Consider the following 14,386-nt stretch of genomic DNA (forward strand, 5'->3'; position numbering starts at 1 on the left):
CATCACACTCGACCCCATTCGCATCCCTGACCACATCACACACCCCTCAATCCCCTCCCTATCACACCCCCAATCCCCACCCTCCCCACACCCCACTCACATCACACCCTCCTCAATCCCCTCCCCCATCACACCCTCCTCAATCTCCTCCGCCATCACAAGCTCCTCAAACCCCTTCCCATCACACCTCAGCCCCACCTCAGGAAACCCCAACCCCATCATAACCCCTCAGCCTCACCTCACTAAACCCCTAATCGATCATAACCCCTCAGCCCCATTGGCAGGTAGTACTGAGGAGGTGGGGAAGCTGCAGAAAGATTTAGACAACTTAGGAGAGTGGTCCAGGAAATGGCTGATGAAATTCAATGTGAATAAATGTGAGGTTTTGCACTTTGGAAAAAAGAATACAGGCATGGACTATTTTCTAAACGGTGAGAAAATTCGCAAATCAGAAGTGCAAAGAGATCTGGGAGTGTCGGTCCAGGATTCTCTAAAGGTTAACTTGCAGGTAGAATCCGTAATTAAGAAAGCAAATGTAATGTTGTCGTTTATCTCAAGAGGGTTGGAATATAAAAGCAGCGATGTGCTTCTGAGGCTTTATACAGCTCTAGTTAGGCCCCATTTAGAATACTGTGTCCAATTTTGTGCCCCACACCTCAGGAAGGACATACTAGCCCTGGAGCGTGTCCAGCGGAGATTCACATGGATGATCCCTGGAATGGTAGGTTTAACGTATGATGAACGGCTAAGGTTCCTGGGATTGTACTCATTAGAGTTTAGAAGGTTGAGGGGAGATCTAATAGAAATTTACAAGATAATGTATGGTTTAGAAGGGGTGGACGCTAGGAAGTTGTTTCCGTTAGGTGGGGAGACTAGGACCTGTGGGTAGGGCCTTAACATGAGAGGGGGTAAATTTAAAACTGAAATGAGACGACATTTCTTCAGCCAGAGAGTGGTGGTCTTGTGGAATTCATTGCCACAGAGTGCGGTGGAGGCCTGGACGTTGGATGCCTTCAAGGCAGAGATTGACAAATTCTTGATCTCACAAGGAATCAAGGGCTATGGGGAGAGTGCAGGGAAGTGGAGTCAGAATGCCCACAGCCATGATTTAAATGGCGGAGTGGACTTGATGGGCCGAATGGCCTTATTTCCACTCATATGTCTTATGGTTTTATGGTCTAAACCCCTAACCGATCATAACCCCTCAGCCCCTCCTCACTAAACCTTGACTCCATCACAACCCCTCAGCTCCTCCTCACTAAACGCCGACCACATCATAATCCCTCAGCCTCACCTCATTAAACCCCTACCCCGTCATAATCCCTCAGCCCCTCCTCACTAAACCCCTACCCCAACATAATCCCTCAGCCCCACCTCACTAAACCCCAGCACATTATAACCCCTCAGCCCCACATCACTAAACCCCTACCACATCATAACCCCTCAGTCCCACCTCACTAAAGCCCTATACCCCATCATAATCCCTCAGCCCCTCCTCACTAAACCCCTATCCCATCATAACCCCTCAGCCCCTCCTCACTAAACCCCTACCCCATCATAACCCCTCAGCCCCTCCTCACTAAACCCCTACCCCATCATAGCCCCTCAGCCCCACCTCACTAAACCCCTACCACATCATAACCCCTCATTCAACCCTCTCCCAGATCACACCCCAACCCCCCTGTGTATCTCCTATCCCATTACATTCCCAAACTACCCCATTACCAACCCCCCCTCAACCCCAACTGCCTCCTTGTCACTCTGTCCTCCCTTTGACTGCCTCACTCCCTTCCGCAACCATCCTAACTCTCTCACATTCTCCCCGCCCTATCGCCTCTCGGATCCGCCCCCTACACTCTGTCCCGCCCACCACTGGCCCCACCCACTCCATTCTGTACCCGCCCCCTACCTTCTTGCTACGCCCCCCGTGCGCGGATCGCCTCCACTCTAGGCCCCGCCCCAGACAGGGGCAGCTCCCTTCGACTGCCTGCTCTGGCTCCGCCCCCAACGGGCCACACCCCCTCGAGCCTGTCCTCGCCCACCCCGCTTTCGGGCCATTCCCTTCCACTGTCCGCTCTGACCCCGCCCCACCGCACTCTGGCCCTCTCTCCAGCCAACGCTCTGACCCCGCCCCACCGCACTCTGGCCCTCTCTCCAGCCAACGCTCTGACCCCGCCCTCCTAGCCGCCCGCTCACCGCCTACAGCGCTCTGGCCCCGCCCCCCAGTCTGGCCACACCCCCTCATCCGGCTCCCTCCCCCCGGAGGGGACAAGCCTCCAGCCCGCGCTCAGGTCCCGCCCCACAGTCAGCCCTCACCCCTTCCGCCAATCCCCGTACCCCCGGACGGAACACACCACCTCCAGCCTTTCCCCGCCCCCCGGGCAAGCCTCACCCACTCCAGCCTTTCCCCGCCCCCTAGTCTGGCCACACCAACTCCAACCGCCGCTCTAGTCCCGCCCTCCCCGGAGGTGCCACACCCGCACCATCCTGTCCCCGGCCCCTACTGGCCACACCCCCTCCAGCCTTTCCCCGCCCCCCCAGTCTGGCCACGCCACCTCCTGCCGCCGCTCTGGTCCCGCCCCCCCAGTCTGGCCACGCCCCCTCCAGCCTGTCCCCGCCCTCGGTCTGGCCGCAACCCCTCCAGCCAGTCCCCGCCCTCGGTCTGGCCGCAACCCCTCCAGCCAGTCCCCGCCCCCAAGACTGGCCACACCCCCTCCCGCCTGTCCCCGCCCCCTAGCCTGGCCACACCACCTCCAGCCCATCCCCGCGCCCCAGGCTGGCAACATCATCTCAGTCCTGTACCCACTCCCCAGACCGGCCACACCCCCTGCAGCCTGTCCCCGCCTCCCCGGTCTCGCCACACCCCCTCCCGCCTGCTCCCGCCCCCCAGGCTGGCCGCAACCCCTCCAGCCGCCGCTCTGGTCCTGCCTCCCCAGGCTGGCCGCTCCCACTACCTTCTGACCCCGCCCCCGGTCTGGCCACACCCCCTCCCACATGCCCCCGCCCCCTGGTCTGGCCACACCCCCTCGCGCCTGCCCCCGCCCCCCGATCTGGCCACACCCCCTCCCTCCTGCCCCCGCCCCCCAGGTCTGGCAACACCCGCTCCCTCCTGCCCCCGCCCCCCCCGGTCTGGCCACACCCCCTCCCGCCTGCCCCCGCCCCCCCGGTCTGGCCACACCCCCTCCCTCCTGCCCCCGCCCCCCCGGTCTGGCCACACCCCCTCCCGCCTGCCCCCGCCCCCCGGTCCCCACTCTGCTGTGTGTGTGTCGGTGCCGCTCTCCCTCTCACTGGGACCATGGTGATGATGGTGTGCGGCCGCAGGTTGTTGCGGCGGGGCTCCCGCTCGGCGCTACTGGCCGCGCTCTCGGTGCTGCTGCTGCAGACGCTGCTGCTGTGGAGCTTCAGCAGCCTGGACGGAGAGAGCGGGGAGAACGGGCGCCAGAGCCCGGACACCGGGCAGTACCGGGACCGCAGCAGGCACATCCGAGAGATACCCGCCAGAGGAGCAGCCTTCCCCGGGCACGGGCTGGTAGGTACAGCCGGGATCGGGGGCTCTAACCCCGCTGAGCGGATCCTGCTGCAGGCTACCCTGACGCTGAGGGCGCTTCACCCCGACTCTGTCCATTACCTCCACCCTCTCCCCCTTCTGTCCATCAGCCCCCCATCCCCATTCATCCCCTCACCCCCCCTTATCCCCTTCTGTCCATCAGCCCCCCATCCCCATTCATCCCCTCACCCCCCCTTATCCCCTTCTGTCCATCAGCCCCCCATCCCCATTCATCCCCTCACCCCCCCTTATCCCCTTCTGTCCATCAGCCCCCCTCAACCCCCTCACCAGGTCTGTCTATCACCCCCACCCTCACCCCTTCTGTCCATCGGCCCCCTCACCCCCCTCACCAGGTCTGTCTATCACCCCCACCCTCACCCCCTTCTGTCCATCAGCCCCCTCACCCCCCTCACCCCCTCTGACCATCACCCCGACCCTCACCCCCTTCTGTCCATCACTCCCCCAATCCCTCTGTCCGTCACCCCCACACCCCCACTTTGTCCATCAACCCCTCTGTCCATCACCCCCTCATCCCCTTCTGTCCATCACCACCTCACCCCCTTCTATCACCTCCCTCACCACTTTCTGTTCATCACCCCACACCCCCCTCTGTCCATCAACCCCCCCTTCACCCCCCTCTGCCCATTGCCCCTTCACTCCCCTCTGTCCTTCACCCACCTCACACCCCTCACTGTCCATCCCCCCTTTGACCCCCTCTGCCCTTCACCCCCCCTCACTCCCCTCTGTCCATCACCCCCCTCGGCCCATCACCGCTTCACCCCCCTCTGTCCATCACACCCCTCTGTCTATCACCCTCTCTCGCCCCCTCTGTTCATCATCCACCCTCACCCCCTTTGTCCATCACTCCCTCACCCCCCGTCCATCACTCACTTCACCCCCTCACCCCCTTCGCCCCCTCACCCCCTTCATATACCTTCACCGCATCATCCCATCTGTCCATCACCACTTCACCCCATCACCATCCTTCGCATGCTATCATCCCAACACCCCCCTGTCCATCAGTCCATCACCCCCTTCATACCCAATCGCCCCTCCCCCTCCACCCCCGACACTTACTGTCAACCCCTTGTCCATCTGCCCAACACCCCTTCAACCCCTCACCCACTGCATACACCATCATCCACTCCCTTAACCCCCTCACCCCCACAGCCCCTTGCCCCCACAACCCCTCGCCCCATCAGTCCATCATCCCCCATCATCACGTCACCACCTCACCCTCTTCACACCTCCTCACCCCCTTAACACCCCCTCACCTCCTTAACACCCCATCACCTCCTCACCCCAACAGCCCCTCACCTTATCACCTCTTCACCCCTTCACACCCTTTACCCCTTCACTCCATCACCCCTTCAACCCATCTCCCCATCACCCCTTCCCCCATCGCTCCCTCCCCCTGTCCCCATCACCCGTCTCCCCATCACCCCTTTCACAACCCCACACCCCCATCACCCCCTCACCCCCATCACCCCCTCACCCCCATCCCCACCCTGCACCCCCTCACCCCCATCCCCACCCTGCACCCCCCTCACCCCCATCCCCACCCCACACCCCCATCACCCCCTCACCCCCATCCCCACCCTGCACCCCCTCACCCCCATCCCCACCCTGCACCCCCCTCACCCCCATCCCCACCCCACACCCCCATCACCCCCTCACCCCCATCCCCACCCTGCACCCCCCATCCCCACCCTGCACCCCCCTCACCCCCATCCCCACCCCACACCCCCATCACCCCCTCACCCCCATCCCCACCCTGCACCCCCCTCACCCCCATCCCCACCCTGCACCCCCATCACCCCCTCACCCCATCCCCACCCCGCACCCCCATCACCCCCTCACCCCCATCCCCACCCTGCACCCCCCTCACCCCCATCCCCACCCCGCACCCCCATCACCCCCTCACCCCCATCCCCACCCTGCACCCCCCTCACCCCCATCCCCACCCTGCACCCCCCTCACCCCCTCACCCCATCCCCACCCTGCACCCCCCTCACCCCTTCTCTCTCTGTCATCCTTTTGTCTCTTTATGTCACCCTGTCTGTCACCTTCCTCCGTCACCCCTCTCACTCTATGTCACTCCCTCTCTCCATCTGTCACCCTTGTATCTGTCACCCCCTCTATCTGTCACTGCCCCTCGCTTTCTCCCCTCTCTGTCAACCCCCCCATCTCTCTGTCTGTCCCTTTCTGTTCCCTCCTCCAGTCCTTCACCCTCTCCACCAGTCGAGATAAACCAATTTCTCGTTCATTGAGATTCAAACAGGATCTAAGATTTTATTTGCAGGCACCCCTTGATTTAAGGCTTATTCCTGTTAGTTTTCCGCGCTCGACAGGGGGGTTCTGATTTATGAATTTGTATTGTTGGACATTTTATCGAGGTGAAAGCAACCGCCCGATTTGCAATTTTAAAAAAAAACACGCAGCTGATCATCACTTGCACAGCACAGGCCGGTGTGCTGAGCTCTGTGTAAACTGCAAAATTTAATCATCTTCATCACATTTAATGTCACATTGCCATCACAAGACCGGCAAAAGGAGAGAAGCCAGTGCCTGGCATTTTGCTGTCAACAGTGGGGGCGGGCGGGGGGTGATTTTGTCACACTTGGGGCAAAGGTGCCGAGGAATTAATGTTTGCTGCTCCCTTCCCCAATGTCTTCCCTCCTCTGTCTCCTGTTTACCATCAAATAGAAAGAAGCTACTTGTTTGAAGATTTGGAAAGGGTTTGCTGCAATTGTTATCAGAGCTGATTGGAGAAGGGGTCATTTCTGACCCAGCATCCGGACCGGTTATTTCTCAAACTTGCACTTCTGCAACAAAAAAAAAGCAAAGTTGCGGGCGGTGAGAATCTGCCACAGCGTGGTGATCGTGGTCATTCTGTCCGGAGCTGGGAGCTGGGATCTCAAGGCTGTATTCCCGGGACGGCTCTAACCCAGGCTGTGCCCGAAACGTCTGCTTTCCTGCTCCCCTGATGCTGCTTGGCCTGCTGTGTTCACCCAGCTCCACACTTTGTAATTGTGAATGTTGTTGTTGGTTCAGCAACTGTGTGCAGCCCCTGTTGAAGGGACTGGGTACGTTCAGACTGACACCACACACTCTCGCGCGCGCACACACACACACACACACACACACACACATTCACACAGACTGTCACACAGACTCACACACACACACCCACACAGACACACACACGCACACATTCACACACACTGTCACACAGACTCACACACACACAGACACACACATTCACACACACTGTCACACAGATTCACACACACACGCACACATTCACACACACTGTCACACAGACACACATGCACACAGTCACACACAGACTCACATACACACCCACACAGACACACACACGCACACATTCACACACACTGTCACACAGACTCACACACACGCGCACACACAGAGACACACGCACACATTCACACACAGTCTCACAGACACACACAAACACACATTCACACACAGACTCACACATACACACACCCACACAGACACACACGCACACATTCACACAGTCACACAGACTCACACACACACACCCACACAGACACACATACACACACATTCACACACACTGTCACACAGACTCACACACACGCGCACATTCACACACACTGTCACACATACACACACATTCACACACACTGTCACACAGACTCACACACACGCGCACATTCACACACACTGTCACACAGACACACACAAACACACATTCACACACAGACTCACACGCACACATTAACACAGTCACACAGACTCACACACACACACCCACACAGACACACATACACACATTCACACACACTGTCACACAGACTCACACACACGCGCACATTCACACACACTGTCACACAGACACACACGCACACACACAGACACTCTCACAAACACACACGCACACATTCAAACACACACACTCAAACACACACTCTCTCAAACGCACACACACAGACACGCACCCACACACACTCTCACACACGCACACAGACACACACACACAGGCATGCACCCACACACACACACGCTTTCTGTCTCACACACACACACAGATACACGCTCGCAATCACAAACATACACGCACCCACACACACAAACACAAACGCACACACTCTTTCCCTCTCTCACACACACACTCACACACACACACACACACTCTCTCTCACACACACAAACACACACTCTCTCTCTCTCTCTCTCAAACAAACACACACACGCACATACACACTCTCACACAGGATCAAGGCGGTGGGGGGACAGTGAGAGCCTGTTTCTGTCCCTATTGCGGAGAATGGCGGAGAGAAACAGGCTCAGTGTGTCTGGCGAATGGAGTTGAAAGCAGCGCAGCCCCGAGTTCAGAAGGAGCGAGGGGATAAGAGCAGATGAGCGGCAGGCTGTTCTCTCATCTCAGGGTCTGCAGCGGAGTTACAGCCGAACTGAACATTCCGACGGAGCGTGTAGTTAGTGCAGGCTGGAAGCAAACCATTCTCACCCAGTTGTCTAGAAAGCGGAGAGGGTCTGGGGGGTGGCGGGGTGCGGGGGGTGGGGGTGTGCTGCTGTGGGGAGCAGATGGCAATTTGTAGGAACGTTTCGCTCCAGCAAGGGGGAATCTAGTACGGTTTTCGGGCTTTTTGTTTTAGGCTGAGATTTTAAAAACAGATGCTCCGCTCAATGTGGTGAAAGGGGAGTGGGGTGTTTTGGGGTGGGGGGGTTGGATGTGTGTGTTCTCAGGCTGGCCCTTCCCTGAAAGGAACTCCAGAATCACAATGAAAAACTCACCCGGGCTGTTTTTACCTGTGCTTTGTACTGAGGCAGCTCCTGTATACAACCTCGGGCTGGGGAAGGTGGTGGGGTGTGTGTGTCTCTCTGTTTATCGGACAGAGAAACAACATTTCATTTTGTACCATCAGCAAAGGGAGGAGAGGAAGTCTGATGCTGGTCTTTGAGTCTGCCTGAAATATTCCCATTCTCATGTCTAGATGTCAGAAGCAGCTTCACCCTGTGTTTCACCCTGTGGTCAGAGCAAACTCGCACCAGGAACTGCTGCTGCATGCTCCGATGTTATCAGGGAATTAGGGAGATGATCCCCAGTAGAGGGAAAGCTCTGGTGCGTTTGGGAAGAGCTGGGACTGGGTTTAAGCATTTCAAGCGCTGTGGTTTTCCTGTGAAGGGAGATTGCTGTGGCCGGGGTGGAGGTGTCTAGGCAGAGATTCTGACGATAGAAAGCTGGGACTGACGTGTTGGGATTGGGGTGCAGAGAGGAATTATTCTCAGTGCTGAAGAGATGTTGGTGGAGGTTAGGGTTAGCTACAGTTGGTGCCTGTAGAAGTTAGAAGTACAAATTTGTGATCCGTCAGGGCAGGAGTGAAATGGAGGCCGTTGGGCTGGTGGCAGGCAGATCGCAGAGCTGGGCATGATTTTGTGATGGTTGTGAAGGGATTGTTCCAGCTGTGTTTTGGGATGTATCACCCCTAAGCCTTGTGCTAAACTCATGAGAGAGTTTTAGGGAAGCCTTCACCATTTCAGAGTTGTTTCACACAGCAGCTTGCTCTGAACATTTCACATTAGTTTTTTTTGTTGATCCTTGGCGGCACGTTTTAGAGATCAGCTGGAGATCTGAATCCAAAATAATGGCGTGTCGTGTATAAGTACCAAGTAAGAGTTGCCAGCAGTTTGGCAGTGGACGGGAGTCATACAACATGATTGCTTTCTCTTCTTCAAACCTAAAAAAAAATTGGGCATTTTAACCATTCGTCATGCTGTCTTAATACAATGGATTGTTTAAATATTTTCAATAGATCGGCTAATTAACTGCAAGTAATTTCAGGCAGATAAGCTCGCATGTGGAAGGAATTTTTTAAATGTTAAAAAAAGTCTCGCTGTGTAAACCATTGGAAATGTATGTGAAATGAATGAGTGTCTTTTAAAACAATCCGTGCAAGATGAGACCGCTTGATACTTGTGACATTGCGAAGAAAATTAACTTTTGAATAATGTAAGTTATTCTACGATAAACGAAATAGTTGTGTTTCTAATAAATCAGATTACGTAGTGGAGTGTAGCGAGCTGGCGTTTTCAGTTGGGTTTAAAGCTGGTGCATTCCTCCACGTTCAGCTTAAATTCAATTCCCTCTGGTTACGGTGAAATAATGGGAGCACCTGCATTTTCATATCTTAAGATCTCTTTTGAAGAAAGGTCATTGTTTTATTTGTGTTATTGATTATGAATGCAGCTATTTAATATTGCTGACAATATCGAGTATCAGATTTGAGATGGTGCTGGGATCTTGCCCTCAGGCTCAGTGAATTGTATAACCAAGCTTTAGGGAATGCTTGATGAGCAAGCACTGAAGGCAGCAATAGCTCTAGGGTTAGTGCTGTCACTCTGCCAGGGCATTGCACTGAGATACAGTCCTGCATAATAATTGACTGGATGTCTTTTCCCCCAGCTCAGGCCATTACTGTGCAATCACTCAACATCTAACCTTGTTGGAGACTTTCTGTCACTTTTTATTGGTTCTAATTGCTTAATCTCAATTATCAACTAAAGGTCAGTGTCCTGAAAACCAATTTAACCCAGTACAGCACTGTCATTTAACATGAGAAAATAAAGTTACCATTAGAGGAGTGCAGAAAGATCTTACAGAAGTGATTTTTCAAGCTATTGCAATATAAAGCCACAAATACAGTAGTCTCATCAGGTTTAATAATCGTTATTATCGTTCCTCAATAATGTCTCTGAAAATAGTTAAACACCAACAAACACGTTTGTTCTGACAATAATTAAACCATTTGAACAACAATTTGAAAAATGCTTGGTGTTTTACAATAATGCAAAATATGCTGCGGGGATTTTGAGAAGTCTGACAGCCCCTTGTATATTACAAACACATTCAATGTCCTCACTAATTCCTGTCTTTCATATTTGAATGAGGGGGCACAATGACTGTGATCATCTGACTTTATCGCTATGACAAAATGCTTTTAGCATAACCACTATTACAAATGAATTTAAGTTTATAGCTGAAAGTGTGACCTTAGCAAATTGGCATGATTATCGAGCTACTTATAGAATGGGTTTGGAATCTGTTTTCCAAAGAACCTGTTCCATGTGTGCTGTAAAACCTTGTTCTGCTGGTCACCTTGTAAAGTGTGCAGGCTTTCCCAAATCAGGTTCTTAGTTTATTCACAGATCAACAGTTGTTACTTGATTTTATTCAATATGTGTGAAAGCACTTTCAGATGTTTTCTGGAGATGAGAAGATGTGATTTTAATGAAATTCTGTTTGTGTATATGCATTAAAAGCCACCATTGTTATGGGAATGCTGACGAGTCCCATGCAAGTTTGCTGGATGACTGGCAAGAGAAATGCTGGGAAAACGTATGAATCAGATTTTAATATAAATTTGATATTCAAATTAATTTTCAAAAGTTTGTTGCTATGCATATTTCATTTGAAACCTCCCTGTGAGAGGATGTCATGATAAATAATGATGTGCATAACAAATAGATGCAAAGAAAATCATAACAATCTCACTTGTGTCTCATCCCATTCTGTTGTGGTGTTGAGAGGTAATCTAGCTGTGGAACAATTAGTATTCTTGCTTAAACTTACAAAAATCATTTATGAATTGCTTCTAATCAGACATCAACTGTTGCAAAATTGCTGGTGTTCCTTGCAGTATGAGTGAAATGGCACACAGCTGCTCATGTATTACTAGCTCCACAGTTGGTGACAAGAATTATCTGTCTGGGGTCTGCTCGGCAATGTATTAGCTGTGAAAAGGAGTTACTCCTGGTGCAGAGATAACACAGTGTGGAACTGGAGGAATACAGCTGGCTAGGCAGCATCAGGGGAGCAGGAAAGTTGACATTTCAGGTCAGGACCCTTCTTCAGAAATTCTTGTTCATATTTGCAGTCATGTGTATTCTTTCTATGCAAACTGACATGGTCCGATTTTGACTGAGAATTTCACTTTGTGCTAATATTCAGTAGCAACTGTGTGGTGGATTTTCACGGACACATGCTCCAACGGCTGATTGACCATCCCGATACTCTTCCAGCCGATCAGTCTGAAGTGAACCAATGGCTTTGGTTCTATTTGACTCGCACATAAAATTGGGATCAAGTAAACCATTCAGATCAAAATTTTCTCAAAACGAAATAAAAGAAAAATGATTTTCATTAATGTCTGTGCCTTTTGAGCATATCAGCACTTATCATTTACCAGCATCTCGAGACACATTTCTGACCCCACCACCAATTGAAAAGCAAAACCAAAGTGTCAGGAAATTATTGTGGCATAGGAACATTTTCCCAAAGTTTCACTTGCCCCCTTCTGTGCATATCGACATCCCTCAAATGGGAAATTATATTTGACAAAGTAATTGGAGTTATTTGAGAATGTATCTAGTGGAATAGATAAAGTTGAACAAGCAGATGTAGCACACCTGGATTTCCAAAAGGCATTTGTTAAAGTACCACAAAAGATGAAAAATCTTGGAGTTGTAAGTGTGATACTTCATGCAAACTGAGGATTGGTTGATGGGCAGAAAGTAAAGGATAGAATGGGGTATTTTCAAGTTGCTTGATGAAGTGCTACAAGGTTTAGTGCTGGAGCCTGTGCAGTTTAAGATTAATATTAAATACTTAGACAAAGCAACAGAATCATGTATCAAAATTTTCTGACAATACCAAATTAGATGGGAATGCACGCTGTGGGCTGAACACTGTCTACTTAGAAATTGAGAGAAGTGTATGGACAACCAGTTATTGGATGGAGCAAAATGTGAAGATATCCTGTTCTGTTCACTTTAAGAATAGATGTGTAGAATTCAGCAATTGCTTGCTTAATGTGTTTTTTGCTTTCCTGAAAAGTTGAAATAGCGCTAAGCAAACCAGTCTTTTTTCATTACAACCAATGTAAAAGCTGTAGCTGGGTTCGATAGCACCCATGTAGTCAGTGAAGAATATGAACATTCAACCCTGCTGGTTGAGGTACATTGCTAATGTGCTTTACATGGAAATTAATTTTTAAAAATGCAATTATTTTGAAAGAAATATGCTGACTTGTTCTAATAATCTCCTGTTGGTTCCCTCCACTTCCACCCCTGGTATCACACATCCTGCTCTCTTATCCTCCTCTTATCCTTCCTCAGTTGCTGCTGACTCACCCTCTTCCCAAATGTATTTATCTCTCATGTTGTTTCTTGCCTTTTTTTTGAATCCTTGCTGTGAACAAGGGCTCAGAATGTGCACAGCGAAGAGTCAGAAAGAACAGCAAGCTACAGGTTTAATGATACAGAGAGATCTCTCCAAAATGCTGCTGATCAGACCGTGACAACCAACATTAGATCCAGTGCAAAATAACATTTTAAAAAAAACTCCTGACACTATTTTTAAGCAATAAGCTCATTAACAGTGTGAGGTCAAATGAAATGACTTCATGGGGATTTATAGTACCTCATATGGTGTTAAACTTGTAAGCGCTGATGTTCAGAGTGTCCTGGATTTCTTGCAGAAGGAAAGAAAAGCTGCATGCAGATGCTGTAAGCAATTAGGAAAGCAAATAGAATGTTTGTCTTTACTACAAGGGGATCGGAGTATAAGCATAAAGAGATCTTGAATAATTCTACTGAGAATTTAGTTTCCACTTTTAAGGAAAGATATATTTGCATTGGGTGATTGCCTTGAATATCAGAGCAGACTCAATGATAGGTTTCACATTCTATTCAGCTTCAAAACTACTCAAGAGACCTACCTTAGTGCTATTATCAGAAGATCTTATATGTTATCCCCTCTAGGTACACTCTCTACAACATTGTCCCCATCGGTCCTCTCTGTTTTTCTCTCTCTTTATAAACTCCAGCATCTCAAACATCAACCATTCCTACCATGTGCTAAGCCTTGTCATCTGTGCTGGGCCCCTATTTCCCAAAGCATTGTGCACTGCCGTCCAGCCTTTGTGCCCATCTCTGTCCAACATCTCTAATTTTCAAGGTCGTGCACAAACCTCTTCCCTCAGCTGGTTCTGAGGAAGGGTCACCGTGACCTGAAACATTAACTCTGTTTTTTTTCCTTCACAGACGCTGCGGGACCTGCTGAGCTTTTCCAGCAACTTTGTTTTTGTTCCTTCTCTCAGCTGACCCTTCTGTCTGTCATCTAACTCTGCTGAACCTCCTCCCTAAAACCATGTCCCATTAAAATCCTCCTCAATACCCACCTTTATGGATCATGTTTTAAATGTTGTTTTTAAGTTGCACGTTATGTGGATCAGTATCCATTTTGTTATTTGTTGTGTCAGTTATTTTTTCAGTATAGCAGGTAGTAACGTTTCCTGTGTAGGAAGCACTTTGATGAATGGAAGTACTTGTTATGACCTATATCAGGGTAGTCTTCCAAAGTACCAGTTTCTTCTGTTCATCTCCATTGTTATTCAGTCTTTTAAATCTGTTTATCTTTTGCTTGAGCATTGGAGTGTGCCCCTTGTCCAATTGGTGTTCTCAGCAAATGTATTATTAGAATAGATTTACTTCAGATATTCAAGATTCTGAATAATATAGCTGTTTTGTAATCTTGTTACCCCCTCCCCAACCGGAATCAATATTTCCAGTTTCCATAGCTTCTCCTTGTGATGCCCAATTCATTGCTATCCTTTATTGAACTATTTTCAGCGATGGGATGGTTTAAAGTAATCCACTGATCGGAACTGCACATTGTAAATCGTATGGACGTGGGCTACACTTCCTCTTCTTGTTTTTCACTAATATTTCAACACTGCCAAAGCGATAATTTTCCGACTTGTGCCTGGA

The 14,386-nt window shown here is 50.7% G+C and overlaps 1 protein-coding gene across 1 annotated transcript in view; it reads left to right on the forward strand.

Annotated features, from left to right (window-relative positions):
• Positions 1 to 3,295: 3,295 nt before the first annotated feature.
• xylt1 (xylosyltransferase I) overlaps positions 3,296 to 14,386 on the forward strand; it is a 224,537-nt gene continuing 213,446 nt past the window's right edge. Inside the window, exon 1 of the mRNA XM_048552771.2 lies at positions 3,296 to 3,529. Within this exon, the coding sequence (XP_048408728.2) occupies positions 3,296 to 3,529 (234 nt within the window). The remainder of the gene's footprint in view (positions 3,530 to 14,386) is intronic.

Source organism: Stegostoma tigrinum, chromosome 23 (assembly GCF_030684315.1).
Source record: "Stegostoma tigrinum isolate sSteTig4 chromosome 23, sSteTig4.hap1, whole genome shotgun sequence".
In the NCBI taxonomy this organism is placed as follows: domain Eukaryota; kingdom Metazoa; phylum Chordata; class Chondrichthyes; order Orectolobiformes; family Stegostomatidae; genus Stegostoma; species Stegostoma tigrinum.